This window comes from Prunus avium, chromosome 2, assembly GCF_965620075.1.
Source record: "Prunus avium chromosome 2, drPruAviu1.hap1.1, whole genome shotgun sequence".
Lineage (NCBI taxonomy): Eukaryota > Viridiplantae > Streptophyta > Magnoliopsida > Rosales > Rosaceae > Prunus > Prunus avium.
The window spans coordinates 37,970,845-37,989,852 of record NC_142285.1 but is presented as its reverse complement, the minus strand read 5'-3'; the positions used below and the strand labels follow the sequence as shown (position 1 = coordinate 37,989,852).

At 35.0% G+C, this 19,008-nt stretch overlaps 5 protein-coding genes across 6 annotated transcripts; 2 read left to right on the top strand and 3 right to left on the bottom strand.

Moving 5' to 3' along the window:
- Positions 1-3,928: 3,928 nt before the first annotated feature.
- On the bottom strand, positions 3,929-4,457 carry LOC110760554 (low temperature-induced protein lt101.2). Its single transcript, XM_021962848.2, has 2 exons — positions 4,229-4,457; positions 3,929-4,128 (listed from the first exon to the last, which is right to left on the bottom strand). The coding sequence occupies exons 1-2, from the start codon at positions 4,307-4,309 to the stop codon at positions 4,045-4,047; spliced, it is 165 nt and encodes a 54-aa protein (XP_021818540.1). The 5' UTR covers positions 4,310-4,457; the 3' UTR covers positions 3,929-4,044.
- Positions 4,458-4,640: 183 nt separating this feature from the next.
- LOC110760553 (uncharacterized) lies at positions 4,641-6,687 on the bottom strand. Of its 2 annotated transcripts, none has more exons than XM_021962847.2 (3): positions 6,262-6,687; positions 5,052-5,320; positions 4,641-4,912 (listed from the first exon to the last, which is right to left on the bottom strand). In XM_021962847.2, exons 2-3 carry the CDS (start codon positions 5,268-5,270, stop codon positions 4,799-4,801), a joined length of 333 nt encoding a protein of 110 aa, XP_021818539.1. In that variant the 5' UTR covers positions 5,271-5,320; positions 6,262-6,687; the 3' UTR covers positions 4,641-4,798. The 2 variants fall into 2 exon arrangements, with proteins under 2 accessions (XP_021818539.1, XP_088104896.1); XM_088248770.1 differs by lacking the exon at positions 6,262-6,687 and adding an exon at positions 5,874-6,243.
- A 2,248-nt stretch (positions 6,688-8,935) lies between these two features.
- LOC110760551 (uncharacterized) lies at positions 8,936-10,658 on the top strand. The gene is made up of 5 exons (XM_021962843.2): positions 8,936-9,496; positions 9,687-9,854; positions 10,002-10,055; positions 10,153-10,248; positions 10,312-10,658. Exons 1-4 carry the CDS (start codon positions 9,350-9,352, stop codon positions 10,231-10,233), a joined length of 450 nt encoding a protein of 149 aa, XP_021818535.1. The 5' UTR covers positions 8,936-9,349; the 3' UTR covers positions 10,234-10,248; positions 10,312-10,658.
- On the bottom strand, positions 10,510-12,715 carry LOC148296981 (uncharacterized). Its single transcript, XM_088248687.1, has 3 exons — positions 12,695-12,715; positions 11,340-11,483; positions 10,510-11,054 (listed from the first exon to the last, which is right to left on the bottom strand). The coding sequence occupies exons 1-3, from the start codon at positions 12,713-12,715 to the stop codon at positions 10,926-10,928; spliced, it is 294 nt and encodes a 97-aa protein (XP_088104813.1). The 3' UTR covers positions 10,510-10,925.
- A 997-nt stretch (positions 12,716-13,712) lies between these two features.
- On the top strand, positions 13,713-18,979 carry LOC110760561 (golgi-to-ER traffic-like protein). The gene is made up of 12 exons (XM_021962860.2): positions 13,713-13,865; positions 14,504-14,583; positions 14,694-14,772; positions 15,012-15,093; positions 15,384-15,534; positions 16,286-16,376; positions 16,752-16,835; positions 17,384-17,430; positions 17,672-17,800; positions 18,218-18,302; positions 18,452-18,538; positions 18,733-18,979. Exons 1-12 carry the CDS (start codon positions 13,818-13,820, stop codon positions 18,748-18,750), a joined length of 981 nt encoding a protein of 326 aa, XP_021818552.1. The 5' UTR covers positions 13,713-13,817; the 3' UTR covers positions 18,751-18,979.
- Positions 18,980-19,008: the final 29 nt, after the last annotated feature.

Below are 19,008 nucleotides of genomic sequence, written 5' to 3'. Positions count from 1 at the left end.
AATTGCCAATTACTCATGTATCCTTCGTTATTTGCCAAATACATTTAGTTGATCACGCCAATATCTTACCTAAGATATTTAACTTGATAAACATATTTTAAAGTCGTATTATTACCTAATTTGCTTTTTTAGAACAAGCACAAGTTCTATTCTATTTCACTCCAACACACCTATTAGTATTACAACAAGAAATCTTTATTTATTGTACCATATCATACGAACTGATCACTTATTTTGTCAGGGAAATAAAGTATATATGACTTACGTTTGATCGTGTGTGCATAACTTTTGTGTTTCTGATGAGACAAACTTAAACTTCTTTTTTGGATGAACTATAACATAAACTTTGTACTTTCACTCTCCATCGTTAAATATTATCAACATATTACTAATTAAGCTTAAGCTTATTAATTATTGTACAGTTTTTTACTTTATTTTAACATTTAAGAGAAGGTTGCAAACAGAAACAGTTATACTATACGTTTAGGCTTAGGCCACCACCTTAAGGAATTGTTCACTTAGCATATAATTTGACAGAACTTTTCATATTTTTTTTAATTAAAAAAAAAACTCCGAAATAATCACAGTGACATGTCACACATGTACAAGGAAATTCGAAGGAAATTAAATTAAGATCCTGGATCACAAAGTTAAAGTGACATTTACCAAACTAAATATTGCTCTCATTATAATGATAAATAATTTTGTATGATGACAGAACACCACCAGTGTAATTGTAATTGGTAAATAATTTCGTACAACAAAAACAAAGGAAATTGAGTCAATCCCAGGCTATGTCAACACTTGAAACCCACACAACAACAAAGTTGTTACAAGTCCGATTATGCCATCACTTGAAAACCTACACTAGTTGCAATTCCATATACACTATTTCATTGCTTGTTTTTAATTGAATTCTTTGTCTTTCCATCATTTGAAAACCTACACTAGTTGCAATTACATATTCCATATACACTATCCCATTGCTTGTTTTTAATTGAATTCTTTGTCTTTCGTCAACTAATCATAGACCTTACCACAAGCCAACTAATCATAGACCTTACCACAAGCTTTAATAATCTTTCGCAGTCCAACAAATCACCCCTCCTTCACTATTTGTTTTTAATTCACTCCAATATCTTACATAAATTGACAAATTGAAGTAAATAAACATATGTTTAAAGTCTTATTATTTCCAAATATGCTTTTTTTTTTTATAAAGAATTTATTTTTCCCTTACATAAACAAGCACAGGTTCTATTTCACTCCGACAAACCTATTACAACAAATCTTTTATTTATTGTACCATACCATACCATGCAAATCGATCCCTTATTTCAGGGGAAAGAAATTATGACTTATGTTCATATTTTTTGTGTTTCCGAGACTAGAACATAAACATGGTACTTGGACTTTTTAAGGGTTTCCACTTGTATATTTTTGTTAACATGATCAATTTATTACTAATTAAGCTTCTTTTTTTTAATTTTTGTGAAAACAACCTTCGAGTTTCAACCACTGTGGTATGGAATGGACAAGAGCTAGACGAAAATACTTCTCAAGAATCAAATAGCCTAAGGGCTTGCTCTGTGGATTGTTCACTTACCATTTAATTTGACAAAAAATTTCATATTAAAAAAAACTGAAATAATCACAGTGACATGTCACACGAGCAAGGAAAATGGAAGGAAATTAAATTAAGATCACAAAGTAAACATCCACACATGTTTGTTCCCATTATTTCTTCAAGACTAGAAACCCTAATTATCATCGAGTATCCAACTAGCAAATACAATTCACAATTCAATTGGATGTATTCAAGGAAGATAGAATATTGGAAATGTAGGATCATTACAATTCAATTGGTATTGCATTTTATCGACAAGTTATGATTTGTAATATTATTTCATATTGTGTTCACATTTTGTTTTTGTTTTTGAGACTTGAACATTGTATTTTGACATCTCAAGAGTTTTTCACTTATACATTGTCCTTCATATTTGGTGCCCAAAAAGGGGATCAACGAAAGTGAAAGTCAATAGCTGGTGTCTCGATTACAATGAAGGGAAAGTTTCCTTGAATAGGCAAAAGGATTTGGGTCTCTTCCACTTATCGAGATATTTTGTTGAAAAACAGTTTCTATTATACAAATTTGGATCTACATTTAATTTTGACTCGTTTAACTCTCATGTTGCCTGTAATGAGAATGACTAACTCTCACTCTCATTTTGCCCACGCATATTGGCCCATTTAAAATTGGTATTCAAGCTTGTAACAACTAGGAGATGCAACCATAACCAAAAAATGTTACGTTCTTCCATTTTCATGTGTTCATAATAACTTCATAAGGGGGAGATACAACTGTTGAAATTAATGCACATTTGTGCTAAAGAAATGTGTGGAGAAATCTAGAAGCTTTGTGGAAGAGCCTAAACTACAACAACCATAACTCAAAAATGTTCGTATTTGTCTTTCCAATTCTTCCTTTTCATTTGTTCTTAATAACAACTAAGAGATTAGGAAATAGGAATTTCATTTGTTCTTAATAACAACTAAGAGATTAGGAAATAGGAAATGCAGCCATATATAAAAAAGGTTCATTTTTATGTCTTTCATCTTCAAAAGAAGCTTGATATACATATTTAGTTCGCTCCAATATCTTACATATAAATAAAAATGTTTTTAGATAATATAAACATCTCACATATGCAAACTGATCATCATTATTTCAAGGTATAAAGCCATGACTTGTATGATCTTTCACATTGTGTTCATATGTTTTGTGTTTTCACACTAGAACATTTTTTTTGTTTTGTATTTCGAGACTAGAACATTTTACATTGATTTTAGGAGTTTCCACTTTCTATGACAATATGTTAACTTAGCTCAGGTGGATGACATGACATGGCAATTGCTTCAAAGAGAGAGAGAGAGAGAAAACTTAACAAAAAACCAGAAATGATCACACACGTACAATGATAATTTATAAGGAAACTAAATTAAGGTCCTGAATTCAATTGGATGTGTTCAAGGAAGACATATTTTGGAAATGTAAGAATATTAAAATTCAATTGGTACGATTTGTAATGTTTATTGAAAATTGTTCATGCCATACATGAGAGATTTTGATGAAAAACAATTTCTACTATCCAAATATGGATCACAATGAAATTAAAAAGACTTGTAAGATTATCAAAATTTCATTGTCAATCTTCAATTTCTCCATCGCAACGAGAATTATAGCCGTGGTTGCAATATACAATATTTATTGTATAAATCGTTACTAATTTGCAATCACTATGATAGCTGACAATTTGTTTTAGACGGTCAGCTTACAATTATTCAATACAGTTAAAATTCTTCCAAAATCAACTATACAACAACTCAATCCGAACAATAATTTTGCATTCTTATTTGTTCTCGATAATAACTAAGACATGGAGGAATTAGTAAATATGCAGTCATGAATAAAAGGTATTCCCTTTATGTTATGCATACACAGCTGACAAATGAACTACTTTGAAGAAGCTTGTTTAGTTTGCTCCAATACCTTACATTTATATATATATATATGTAAAAGACATCCCACATAAGTCAAAATGTTCAAATCAATTATGAACATTTTCCTTTCCTAATACAAAACATACCGCATTGAAAGTTGAAATTATTGAAACTCATCATGCAAATTGATCATTATTATTTCAAGCTATAAATCCATGACTTGTGTTCATATGTTTTGTGTTTTCACACAAAAACATTTTTGTTTTCTGTTTTCTGTTTTCGAGACTAGAACATTATACTTGATTTTGTCAGAGTTTCCACTTTCTACGTTAGTGTCAATTAGCATAAGTGAATGTAATTACAGTGTGCAATTGCTTCATCAGAAAACGAAAAAAAGAAAGAACAAGAGCAGAGAACACAAGGAAAATTTATAAGGAAACTAAATTATGATCCTGAATTACAAAGTCAAAGTGACATTAACCAAACTAACCCCACACATGTCGTTTGCCATATTATTATTCTTTCACCTCCAGAAAACCTTGATCATCCGACCAGTACATATAACGCATATATAATTCCCGGAATATATCCCAACAGTGTCAACAACAAACAAATCCAGAACTCCACCTGCATTTTCCACAATATGATTTAACAATTAAATCAAACTCAAAACTCAAAAAAGAACAGAAATAGAATGGCATTTGGGCATTAGGGTAAAAGAATTTACTCCACAGCCATAGCGGAGGAAGACCCCAACAGGTGGCAGGATAATTGCCAATATCACTTCTAGAAACGTTTCTGAACCCATGATGATGAAAGATGATGAAGATGATGAGACCAGTTGTGCTAAATTTGGATAATGTGGACCTCGATAATTAGATTTACTTTCAGTGAAAGAGAAGAAGTAGAGGATATATAAGAGAAGGAAGAACCCTTATCAGTTACATAGGTGTCACACTGCAAATTTTGGTAGTGCCACGTGGGGTGCGGATTGACACGTGTCAGATTTAGGCCTTGCTGTTTGGTAGTTCCGTGCATATCAATATGTTTTATATTTTTCATTTTTTCACTCAGGAAAAAAGAACAATTGATCAATTCAGCCGCTGTAGTAGAACTTTTTTGTTGTTGGTCAAAATAGATAACCAGTCAAACAAATTATTCTTTGCCATTGTTGGCAGCAAACAAATAGCACTGAATATTTATGACTAAAAATCCAAAATTCCACAGGCTACATTGTTCGGTGGAGGCAAATTTTCTCTGCCAGAATAGGATGTAGCAGATTATAGCCAACTAAATATCAAGGCTGATACACCTCAGGAAGTTGAAGACCAACACTTGCAGCCGATTTTCCAAGTACTTTTTTCATCTCATCTGATCTATCCACAGCAATGTTGTAAGAGAACAATAGGTCCTGCACAGCCATTACATAGAAAGTTAGATGCTTTATGGAGATTAAAAAGAAAACCAACATAATGGAACATGGCAGGAACCTTACAATTTGCAAAAAGAAAAAAACTTAGATCAGTCAGAGCAATGAATTACATCAGTACCTGGTGATGGTGCACACTGTTAAGAAGAAAAGTGTAGTTATGGGCAAGCTTAATCTTCTGCTGAATGGAAGATGGATCTGACAGTTTGCTGTTGTTCCTGAATTCTTCAGTTACGTATTCTTTGAAATGCCTCGCCCTGTCTTCTTTGGCAACGTGTTTCTTCACAGCTCTGAGAAGCTGGCGGTACACCTTAGCAACTTGCAAAGCTTCAGCACTCATTTTCAACCTTTATCTCAGAGCTTATTCTAAATTTTTTCTATTTCTCCACCCTGCCTCAGGAATTGAATGTTTGATGCATGATCAGAAGCAAATCTTGCAAACTCTATGACAAATCCATATATTTGAGAAACTTATTCATAAGGGAAAGACAGTACAAATTGAACAAAGCTAATAAAAAAGTATAAATTCAACAAGAATATTTCTTATAGATCTACATAAGGTACAAAAAAGAATAAAATACAAAACTAGAAGAAACATTGAGCTGTTGTCAATATAACACAAGCAACAAGTAGGCCAAATACAACTAGAGGCAAGTTATATTGGATTTGATTAGGAAAGAGGGGTTTTGAGTGAAAAGGAAATGAGCATGAAACTTGGCTAGAATTTAACAGTTCAAGGCAAATGAACCATGAAAAGAAATATAAATGGCACTACAACTTCACTTAAGCTGATAGAAACTATGGCAAGTTTCAGGCTGCCTTCCATATAACAGAAACTGCTTGTAATTTTCAGTCATTTCCATCAAAGTGCCTTGTATTGTCTATATAGCAAGAACGGTGGATAAAGACAAAAGAGACGAGAGGTACAGCCAGTAGTACTAACCGAATGGCTGCACAATTTCAGAACAAAAAAACCGAAATGCTGCTGCCGCCACCAATTGATAACAGAGCAGCAATACAAAGAAAGTGCCACCAAATACCAACTTCTACCTGTGTCCATGAAAAGGGCTCCACGTATTCTAGGCTAATGGCTAAACCAAATTAAGAAAGGGTGCAAACCAAGCTGCTACTGCTATCTACCATAAGCTTTCACCATTCTAAAGCAAGTTCTTTCAGGAATTATCACATACAGATGGTCTGCAATATACCAATATCACACTAACCTCTTCCAGCCAAAAGCGTAAATGCAGAAAAATTACAAAAAGACCACATTCCAATTGGGAAAATTGTGAAACAAAAACTCAGAATGAAAAACCCAAAAACCCACGAACCTGTGGAGGAAACCAGTAATGATTTGAAAGACTGGAGAGGTCTCTGGTTGTTGCAGGGTCAAAAGGTACTTACTTTTTGGGCTGCTATAAGCGGGTCCTGAATAAACAATTAAACCCAAATAAATATTACCCGTTTTATTCAACCCATGCTAATGGGCCGGGTAAACAAGTACGGGCAGAGACTTGCTATATGCCACCCGGATTTGTTTTGTGTTTTTTTCAGTTTGATTTCACCATCTTTGTTTACTTTGAACAGACAAACTGAAACCATGTCGCGGGAGAGACCCAGAAGACGCACACTACCTCCTGCGCAAGAGGTATGCAAGCTGGAAATCGTGTCTTCAACACTCAGGGGAGTTTCTTCTGAAGGACACACACGAATCGTATGCAGACACAATCAGTCACACACATACACACCCACATCATCTAGTCATTTACACTAACATCCCCTAAGATTTCAGAAATGATACGAACATCCCCTAAGAAGGTTTTAAATTGTTTTCATTCCCTTCTCCAACTTATATAGGTCAAACACTGACATGTATTACATGTGCTCTTTCTGATTTGGTTGCTTAAAGCTGTTTCAAAGACATGTTCAAATTCACCAATTTCATTTGATTCCATGGATTCTGTTTTTCTTTGCGTATGCTTTATTTCTTATTAATGATTGAAACGTATGATATAATGGAATAATGTTGTGTTGTCAAGTAATTTCCTTAGTGACACTGACTGGTACATGCCTGAGGGCGGTGTGCATGCTCTTTTGCACCCAAGTTCGAATTCACCTCCTCAATAATTATCACATAACCAAATACTAAAGTTGAAATAAACTATTTTTTAGTACAAGAGAGAGTCACATACACAACTAGGATGCCATGGACGTTTGAACTTGAGACCATGGTATGCAAATCAAGACCTTTTTCCACTAGGCTAGAACCTGAGACTTTTTATTTGTTATGGAATAAACCCTAATCCACTAAAATGATTTTCCCTAGCATTTTCTTAAGGGTTAATTACAATTTAGTACTCTGTACTTACACTCTTAAGGCATGTTAGTCCCCGTCTTTTCAATTTTAACAATCGCATACCCCAAGTTTGTAAATTTTTTACAATCTGATTCCACCGTTAGGTTTCCGTCAGATTCCACCGTTAGTTGCCTTACGTGGCACTATGAGTCCCACTTTTTTTTAAAATTTAAAATTTAAATTGATTAAAATATGAATAAAATATTAAAAACCATAAAACCAAAAAAAATTAAAACAAAATATCTCTCTTTCTCTCTCTCTCTCTCTCTCTCTTGATCAAGCTCCAACACCCCAACCTGCAGCCATATCCCACGAACCCAGAAACCCAGACTCCTCCCCCCTTTCTTCTCCATTCCTATCCCGACCAGCCTCCACCCCACCATCATACCAACCACGAAGACCTTCCCCATCTCTCTTTCAACTAATCTGCAGAACCCATCACAAGCGCTCCCCCCCCACCCCCCCACCCCCCAAAAGACGATTTCTTGCGATTTTTTCTCCCCCATCACAAACCCAGACCCATCCCTCCTCCCTCCTCCTCCACCCCCCCCAACCTCCGAATTTCTTCTCCGCAACCCTCAATCTCCACCTAGCCCCACGAACCCAACCACCAACCGCATCTCTCTCTCTCTCTCTCTCTCTGACTCTCTCTCTCCGATTCTCTCTCACAGTCACCTCCCAGATCTAGGCACCATCTCACTCATCGGATCTCGCCGAAGTTGTTTTGAGTTATTGGGTCGGGTATGGGTGCACTAGGGACCTGGGATCTGGAGTTTGAGTTCGCAAGGGAGGATGAAGAGTTTGACCTCTCTCTCTGAAATTTTTTGCGTTCAAATTAAACTGCTGATGATCTTTCTAGGCTAAACACGTTTAGGAGTTGTTAGGAAATGGGTTCGCAGTTAGTTTTGATGCATGCTTCCTAACAACTAATAATAATCTATGTCGCAAGTTTCTGGTTCCCTTCCCCAAATTCTTTGATTTCTGGGTTTAGTTTTTGCTTCCCCATTGCTTGAAAATAGGGGAAATAAGAAGAGTCTCTGGAAAATTAGATCTTGATAAAAAGGTTGCTTCTGACAGAGAAGAAGAAGAGGGTTCAGATATGAGGAGAATGATAAAAAGGTTGAAGAGGGTTCAAATCTGAGGAGAATGATAAAAGGGTTGCAACTGACAGAGAAGAAGAAGATGGTTCAGATCGGAGGAGAAAATGGGTGGTGTGGTGTTGGTGATGAAGACGAACACTTGTTTCTTTCTTTTTCCATTGGACAATGAAAAAAATGGGTGGTGTGGGTTTTTTGCCCAATTTTTTAATTGATTTTTAAAAATTATATGAATATTTTATTACACCTAAATATAAAAAATTAGATTTTTTGAGAGATAAATTTTTTGATTTTTAATATTTTATTCATATTTTAATCAATTTTAAATTTAAAAAATTTTAAAAATATGGGACCCACAATGCCACGTAGGCAATTAACAGAGAAATCTAACAGAAACCCTAACGGCCGGCGGAATCACATTGCAAAAAATTTACAAACTAAGGGTATGCGATTGTAAAAATTGAAAAGATAGGGACTAACATGCCTTAAGGGTGTAAGTATAGGGTACTAAATTGTAATTAACCCTTTTCTTAATAACAAGAATGATCTCGAGATTTAGCAATGATCACTCAATGGTCCAATTTGGATCTTATTGGTTCATCAAATTTTAATTAAGAAAAACATTGGATTGGGATCCAAATTGATGGCTCTGATATTTGCGTGACTTGTTGTTGTGACGATGTATTTATTACTCTTATTTTTTCCTTATATACACCATTATGTTATTGATGATAATGCTTAATCTCCTACAATCCTTTCCTTGTTTGTAAGATTTTGATGGATCTCATTTAAGGCTTAATCTCCTACTATCCCTTTCTGACTTTGGCAAAAAATAAAATAATCAATCAAACTGGCTAAATTTCAAACACGTGACACCTTGCTGCAACGCAAATTACCTTCCAGACTCTTAAACCTCTTCCCTTCTCTCCTCATATCGGAATTCACCATACAGACCCAATAGTGGTGATGGCATTGGCAGCCCAGCCTAAGAACCTGCAGATTGAGAATGTTGTTTTGAACCTTCCTAGGAACATTCGGTGCAACAAGTGTAGGAATACCATGGCCAAAGACACCGAGATCAATTCCCGCAAAGAAAAATCCTCCGGAAACTTGGTACGTATTTGGGTTGTTATAATAATCTCGTTTGGGTTTTGAAGCTTTAATTGCCCAGTTTGTATCTCGTTATTGCTTTCTCTTTCTTCTAGTTCTACGGTTTGTTTATTTTTGTTAATGTTGGATGCTCATGCTCGCTCGCTTTAGTTTCTGAAAGCTTTGGTGTTCTCTATTTCTTTCTTATTTACAGGAGTATTTGGGGATTAAAAACACCAGATTTCACTTCAATTGTACCAAGTGCTCGGCTGGGATCGTCTTAAGGACAAACCCACAATTGTCACGCGTTCTTTGTGAGTCCGATGCTACACTATTTTGTGGTGATCAACTTCCCGGGCGTCTTCCGTATGGGCTTGAGGAGGTAAAAAAAAGGAACTAAATACATACATATATATTTACATATATACAACTATATATGTACATATATCCATGCATGCATGCATGCATCATGTTTTTCTGTTTTTAGATTGCCTTTTACTGTTATCACATTGCTTAACTAATGACTCAGGAGTCAAACTGGGATGAGAACAGAGACGAGATCTTAGCCCAACGGATTTTCATGGTAGATGCCTTACCTTAAATTTGAACTTGTTATATATATCAGGTTTTAGATTGCCTTGTACTCAATTCATATATTTATACTTGTATTTCCATTTCAGCTGCGGCAAAAAAAACATAAGAGGAAGATGGAAGAAGTGGGGGATGCCATGAAATCTTTGGATTTGGAAAGAGAGATTTAGCAGCTTTCCGTGAAGGTATAGATTCCTGTCTGTGTATTTGTATATATATCTATATATATAATTATGATGATTTTGCAGATGAAGAGAGAAAGGGGACGCAGATTGTCACAGTTGTTTTGGTCGTTCAGCAGTACAAAGATGAATTCAAAGGCAGATTTCTAAGGTGGCTCGTGATTGCTCGGTTCAAAAGTCTACTTCTTTTATTTTTAGAGATATATATATATATATAGAGAGAGAGAGAGAGAGAGAGAGAGAGAGAGAGAGAGTCCAGCCAGCTACTATATGTTATGTTCTAGATCTGTAGCAGAGGTTCTTTTTAGCCTCATGAACATCAAAATTACTAAATAATTTCATCAACAATACATTGTTCTTAATCAGGAATTTGGGATTCAAATTGTCTAAATGATATATTACTCCCATCATCGTGTGATATGATTCACAGTGCCTAATCTTCTTTATGTCCTTATTAATACATTTCTCTTCATCTTTATATCCTTTGCTTCTTGAGGAAACTTGATGGCTCTGACAGTCTGATTTATTTCATCTCGTTCCTATTTTCGATACCCGTATAACCATCGAAGATTGTTGAATTGACTAATTCCTGCAAATTTAAGGGCGTTGAAGACAGAAATTGTATGCCGGCATATTTTCTCTGCCTGAATAGGATGTAGTAGATTATACCCAACTAAATATCAAGGCTGACAAACCTCAGGAGGTTGAAGACCCACGCTTGCAGCCGATTTTCCAAGTACTTTTTTCATCTCATATGATCCATCCACAGCAATGTTGTAAGAGAACAATAGGTCCTGCATAGCCATTATACAAAGTTAGAAGCTTGATGGAGATTAAAAAAAAAAATTAAATAAACTTTCTGATGCAGAGATTTATAGTTTCTTTGATAACAAAGTTACATGGTAAATAGAGCAAGCAAGACATTGAACTGGAAATGACACAATTTAGACTTGATGCAATTGAAAAGAAATCATTCAAATATTGGATAGAGTAAGCAAGCAAGAAAACCAACATAATAGCACATCACAGGGACCTTACAATTTGCAAAAAGAAAAAAACTTTGATCTGAATTACATCAGAAGAAAACAAAATTAGGTGTAGTTATGGGCAAGCTTAATCTTCTGCCGAATGAAAGATGTATCTGAAAGTTTGAAATGCTTCGCCGCCCTGTCTTCTTTGGCAACGTGTTTCTTGACAGCCGTGAGAAGGTGGCGGTACACCACAACAAACTTGCAAAGCTTCAGCTCTCATTTTCAACCTTTATCTCAAGCTTTTTTCCCACTATTTCTCCATTCTGCCTCAGGAATTGAATGTTAATGTATGATCAGAAGCAAATCTTGCAAACTCTCCATGACAAAAACATATATTAGAAACTTATTCACAAGGGAAGGAGGTAAAAATTGAACAAAGCTAGTAAACGAAGTATAAATTCAACAAGAATATTGCTTAAAGATCTACTTAAGGTTATAAAAAAAAAATAACAAAAGTAGCAGAACCTTTAAGCTGTTGACAATATAACACACAAGCTATAGAAGCAACAGGCAAGGCAAAATAAAGTTTGTTAGATTTTTATAAAATTCTATAAATTCGAAATAATGATGTCAGTGATGGTAGTAGAGACGATGGTTGTGAGGATCATAATTGCATTAATGTAGGTGGTGGGGAGAGTGGTGGTAATGATCATGTCAAGTGGTGGCAGGGGCGAGGCTGTGGTGGTAATAGCCATGACAAGATGATAGTAGTAGAGGTGGTGAACTCTGTTCTTGAGAATAAAAATAATATATTTATCAAAATCTCTAGAAAGAAGCAAAGATTCTTCATGAAAAAAGAAAGATTCTAAAATCTATCTTTTATTTTATTAGAAAGCAAATGAACTTAATTCAAAATAGATAAACATTTTACAATCAGCTAGAATTACTGGAAATTTGCAGTGCAACTATGTGGCCTCATTAAAACCTTGACTTAAAAAATCCCCAAAGGAGGAAAATCCAATCAAGGAAAAAGAGTACCACCGCACGCAAGAAAACTAAAACACCACTTAACAATCTTCCCTATCAAAATCGACCATTATTTGTATTTTCTTTAAAATCAATGAGTTTTTTAATACACTCATATTTTTATGGAGTATTTTAAGGTCATAATTGAGTACACCAAAGTCTGGATTGAATATACCTAGAATTGGATCCTGAATTTCTGTATTTAGCATAAGTGCATTTACACGCATTTAAGAGAATGTTAACCTTTAGATTAATCTAATGAATTTTAACAAATCCACATCAACATAATTGTATTAAACCAAAAATAACCTTTTACACCTTATTATATTTATCCAAAAGCTCTGAAATAAAAAAAATATAAAAAACAGAAACGTATCCCAGCAAGTAGCAACCATCTTCCCTTAACTTCCCCGCGAATAAAAAAAAACAACTTCCCCGACCCAGCCTCCTACCCCCACCCCACTACCAGCCATGGCAGTCGCCCCTCACTCTCTTTTCCTCACACACACACCTTTTTTTTACTAGGTTCCATGGTTGGCAGTCACATATAAGATTTTCATATGCAGTATTTGTGGCCAACTAATTTTCATTTATGAATTTGCATATTTAATTGCAGTACTTCGTTAAAAAGATCCATGTTTTATAAAATATCTTCCTAGACTTTATTGAGAGTCAGTCATCCCAAATCAAGAGAGAGAGAGAGTCGCAGCCATGGCTGTGTGGGGCTAGGTCGTTGCTGTTTGCTGGGGTATTTTATTTTATTTTTATTTTAGAGTTATTTGAATAGATATAATAAGGCGCAAATGGTTATTTTTGGTTTAATACAATTATGATGATGTGGACTTATTAAAATTCATTAGATTAATCTAATGGTTAATATTCTTTTAAATGCTTGTAAATGCACACATGCTAAATGCTTGGGATCCCCTAGAATTTTATAGACTTTGGTGCGTTTGAACGAGGGAAATAAACTTGGAATTTTGACAAAAGTCAGAATTTCTAAATTGACATGAACCAGTTCCTGTGTTTGGATAAAAAAAACATAGAAATTTAGAAATTTCGCGTGGGAAAAAATATGGAATTCGGAGATCATAAATCCCAACTTTAAATTCTATCTAAAAGTCATCATTTCTAAAATCCCAAGAGAGATTGAGTTTTAAAAAAAATGACTTTACAAATAAATGTTAAATTCCGTGTTTTAAATTCGTCACCCAAAAAAGAAACTTTACAAATTCTAGAACATTAATTTCCGTCATTTTAAATTCCGTCATTTATGAAATTCTTTGTACTTTTAAATTTCCTCGTCCAAATGCACTACTATAGAATCCTGATTGAATACACTTTTAAACTTCTTTAAAATCTTAATTGAATACACCTCTGAATTTTTTTTTCCTTTTTCCAAATGAATAAACAACAGATAACCCATATTATATTACCGGTTTTATTCAACCCACCCGACTGTGCCGGGCAAACGGGTACGGGCAGAGACTGCTATATGCCACCCGGATTTGTTTTGTGTTTTTCAGTTTGAGTTCACCAAACTATCTTTGTTTACTTTGAACAGAAACTGAAACCATGTCGCGGGAGAGACCCAAAAGAGGCACACTACCTCCGGCTCAAGAGGTACGCAAGCTGGAAATCATGTTTTCAACACTCAGTTTTGTTCTGGAAATACAGAAAAAGATTGAATCTTTTTTTCACGTTTACTCGAAATTCGAAAACCTTTTGATTCAACAAATTTTGATGGGTTTTTCTATTCTTGTACTTAAATTTAGCCGAATTTCTCGGATTCGAGATTCTGATTCACCCTTTTCCCTACTCTTTAGAAAACTGTGACTGATATGATCACCACTGTTTTATTTTGTTTGATTCGGAATATGTTCAGTGTTATGCATATCTGCATGTTATATAGTCTATAGAGCTGCGTTTGGCTTCTGGGAAAAAGGAGATGCTTGTTATCTTGTGTTTCTGTTCTAAAAGATTTGATTTTTATTTTTCATAAAGATCCCTGTTTTAGATTTCCTATATTTGAGACTAAGATGATACGATCAATCTCATATACATATGTGGGTAAATTCGATGTTAGTTTGAATATAACAAGTCACCTGAAAGAGTTAATTGCACAGCGGCGGTAGAGTTTTCACCTGTCATGGGTTTCATTCTGTCAGTCACAGTTGGTTTAGTGGATTTTGTTTTGGTTCAGATAGTTCCAGTGGATAATGAAGGATGATTTCCAATTGCCTCTTTTTTTCTAAATGCAGAATATTGAGAAATTAGAGAAAGTTGTAGAGGAAGGTAATTACTATGGAGCTCAGCAAATGTACAAATCTATTAGTGCAAGGTACTTAATTGTCAGCTTGGCTGTTGAGAAACAAACTTTCTTTCTTTGTATTTCGTAAAGGCCATTGTATTGAGTATGCACGTCGATGAAATATTCTTTCTTTATTGCAGATATGTATCTGCTCAGAGGTATTCTGAGGCCTTGGATCTCCTTCAGTCTGGTGCATGCAACCAACTGAAACATGGGCAGGTCATACTTTCATGGTTCTACTTATAGACATCAATACTTATTTTACCTTTTAGTTGAGATACAACTTTGCATGATTTGGGCATAGGCTAGGGCCTAGGATATGTTAATCTTACATTTTCTTATAATTAATTAAATCTTTAGTAAAATGCACCAAGGGTGACACATGCACATGCATATATCATGACATTTCATAATCAAATCTGTAATACTGATGCTGTATATATGAAAACAAAATTCAGGTTACTTGTGGGGCAGAGTTAGCTGCTTTGTTTGTGGATACGCTTGTCAAAGGAAGATTCCCTTATGACGATGAAATCCTTGGTCAGTTGTTACCTTATGATGTAGATTTGAATTCTCGATAGATTCTGTCTGTTTGTTCTTACCCTCTGAAGTGATTTTTAAATGCTTTTTAACTTTCTCTTGGTTGGTTCGGGTGAATTGGTTCTTCTAGTAGTTGTTATTCGTATCGGACTATCAGTGTTATGATAAATAGAAATTTTTATATTATTTACATGTTTCCATGGCCATTTTCGGTATTTGGTATTTTCTATTATTTATAAATATTATGATGCTTCTATTTTGTCGTGATTATGACAAAATTATTTTGTTAGCCCGTGTCAGGAAAATTTATAAAGAATTTCCTCGGATACCTGTGCCACAACAGTTGGGGGATTTAGATGACATGCAACAACTTTCTGAAACACTTGGGGCAGCAAAAACATGTGTTGAGGGCTGCTCATCGTTCCTAAAAGCTGCTCTTAAGTGAGTTTTTGTTTGCTTTTTTACCTTTTCCTGATTTTGGAGATATTTCATGGCATGGTTATGTTTTATTTGGTCTGTTTATATGGTTGTTAAGTCATTCATTCTCTCGTAAGATATCCATGCTTGTTTTTTTTTTTGTCTGATCAATGTGCTCTAACGGTATTCCTTTGAGCTGGGTAATTCTGTAGTTTGGGGTGAGCCTGTTGTAGGAGAGCTATGGTTTGCATTAGGAGTGGTGAGGGGATCTCCTTGAAACTTCCATTTATTTTGGCGGGGTATGAAAGAAATAGCATCTAGTTAATAAAGGTTGGTCTAGTGGGGAACCTGCGGTGGCACCTGTGATTTTGTGAGATTGGTCCAGGATTTGATTTAAAATCAGTGGTGTCCTATACAATAGGTGATTTTTGGTAATGATGAGGTGGCTTGGAGGCTGGCTACTGTCCAGAATGAGGTTCAGAATGAGGCTTTTACTTATATTCAAGGATGATGCATACATCTTTGCATCTTTTAATGTCCAAAATTCCCCCCCCCCCCCCCCCCCCCCCCCCCTCTATTTGAAGCAGTGTTTTCATCGTCAAATGTGTCCTGCCTTGAACGAAGATGAAAAAAGACTTGTTTTTTTTGGCATATGACATGGTGTCTTTTGTTGAGCACACACATGCACACAATGTATTACATATCTGATTTACTTATATCAGATCCCACAGTGTCATTAACCAATGCAAATGCATTCCTGCTTCTCTCTCTTCAGGTGGTCTGCGGAGTTTGGCGCACCCAGGGTTGGGGCTCCAGAAATACATGTTATGTTAGCGAACTACATATATTTTGAATCTCCTGAGGTGGTAGGTAGTATCTTGATACATATGTGACCTTTGTCATACATCTAAGCATTGTCTTCATGTCCAGATTTTGGGAGTTAAAACATGAAAATCCACTTTTCACAAATAACATTTTATTAATTGCTAGTAAACTCAGATTGAAGATAGGACCAGCTGGATTTTGGTCCAGCAGATCATTATTTAAAATGTTTTGGACATGTTGGTATCATTTTGATTTCCATAGGTCCTTCATGCTGTTCAAACTATTGTTGTCTTCATTTGTGCTAATTTACTTTAATTTGAAACCTGTAACCGAGAGGTCCATATTTTCCCTTGAGTACTTTGGCTCTTAGCATGAGTGCAGAGTGAACGCCATTATCTTGTTTGACTGCTTTGCAGGACATGGTTAGAGTGTCACATCATTTCATCAGAGGAAACAACCCAAAAGAGTTTGCTTCAACCTTAGTAAATTTTATGGGAAAGGTTAGCTTTCTTACCCCTTAATTCTCAATATTCATTTTTAAGAATTCAGTAAATAGATATGTTATGAGGGCTACAGAATTATAAGCTGATGTATATATGTGGTTACTAGGTTCTGTGTCTATGTTCTATGAATATTATTTGTTCAAAAGATTACTTGTAGTAGGTTTGTATTTGGTATGTTTTTTTTGCCTTCCTGTTACTAGGTTCTGTTTTCTATGAATATTACTTGTTCAAAGGTTCACTGAGTAGCAGGTTTCAATTTGGTAGGTTTTTGTTGCTATTATGTTGGATAATGAATATGACATTTACATTTTTTATATTATTTCATTTTGTAATGTGAATATTTTTGGGAATGTCTTCTTTCATCCAAATTTGATGTTGCTTGAAATTCACAAGTGTAATCAATGTTCAAACACAATATATTTTCTTCACTATAGCACAAGTTAGTTATTGGATTGTTGCACTTAATCCTGTCTGCGGCAGTCTTGCCATATTCATACCTTTTTTATGGAAAGTTTTTATGGAGTTCATACTTCTTGATCATGCAGTGTTATCCAGGGGAAGATGATTTGGCCATCGCACGAGCGATTTTAATGTAAGGACGCTACTCCACTATCATTGAACACCCATTACTGTTTGATGGTAATATAAGTCCATTTGAACCTAACTTCCTAACGTGCACTTCAAAATTGGGAGATCCTTGATAAATATAAGCATTCAACTGCCATTTCTTTATGTTTATATACTTTTATTTTCCTGAGATTGAACAATATCCATTAGTTTTCCAGCTAATGATGTTTCCCTATATTCCTAATTTTGTGACGTGTTTATTGTAGGTATTTGTCTTTAGGTAACCTGAGAGATGCCAATAATCTCATGGATGAGATAAAGAAACAAGTGGAATCTAAGCAGCTTGACTTTCCCCAATCGGAATTGATCCAGTTCATCAGTTTTCTTTTGCAAACGTATGTTGTGTTCAATTTCCCTTTTATCAGTAACAATCTTATATCTCATCTTTAGAGAAAATGATGCTAGCTAGAGGAAGTTGCCCTTCATGCCACTCCTAATGGATATTGGATTATCGTAAAAGAAAATGAAACGTATTGTTCCTTGGCTTATATTTCCCTCTATGAAAACCTAAAATGTAAGATCCTTAAGTGGGATTTTCAGCGACTTGGGAATTTTAAATGCTAAAGGTTAAATTAATTATTGATACTGGAAATGCAATTTATGTATGCCTACGCTCTTCATGCATCAACAAAACACTGGGCGAAATCCTGAGAGGCCATTAAGATTTAATGAGATTATGAAATAAGAAAGAACTCAGATTATTGATCTGTATGGTATGAGGTATACAGATTGCTGAATTTTTCTCATTGCAGGTTGTTAAGAGATGCTCTTCCTCTTTTCAATATGTTGAGAGCTAAGTACAAATCAAGCTTAGACAGAGAACCTACATTTCATGAGGTGTGCAACTTTTCTGCGTGGCAGACCATTTGACAACTTTTTCTCAATTTATGTATCTGCCCTGTGTCATGTCTGCTAGTGTATGTTCCCACACGCTTTCAGCTATTTTCTGTCTCCGTCTTTACCCTAACATAAAAATTATGGTTTAGTTGCTAGATGAAATTGCAGAGAAGTTTTATGGAGTACGGCGCCGAAATCCTCTGCAAGGGATGGGGATGTTTGGGGAGATCTTCAAGGTAGAGTTGAACTCTTGTGAATGGTCAAGTCTAATTTGTTATGACAGCTTAGAAAATTATAAAGGATGGAGACTAAAATCCGAAAAATAATAAAGAAATTACTCTGCAAAAGACTTTGATGCATGAAGAAAATAAATAATCCTTGAAATAATTGAGCTGCAGTCTTATTTGGAGTGTCAATCCTTGTTGTGCAGATGATGGGAGGTGAATAGTGATGTGTTGGAACTTCAAGTTTTCGCTTCCTTGCCGGATCCTTCAGTACTATCGTTATTGTGCCCGTTGAAAGGGAGTATTTATATACTTTGATTCCGTAGAAGCATTTTTTAATGAAGTGTTTGTTAATGATGTAAGATTTATTTTGTGTTGACCCAGGGAGATACAGATTCAGATTCTTGTGTTTGTACCATTAATACAGATAAATTATCATTATTGTTCATCTAATAGGTTCCAAATTGTATGACTTCTTGTCT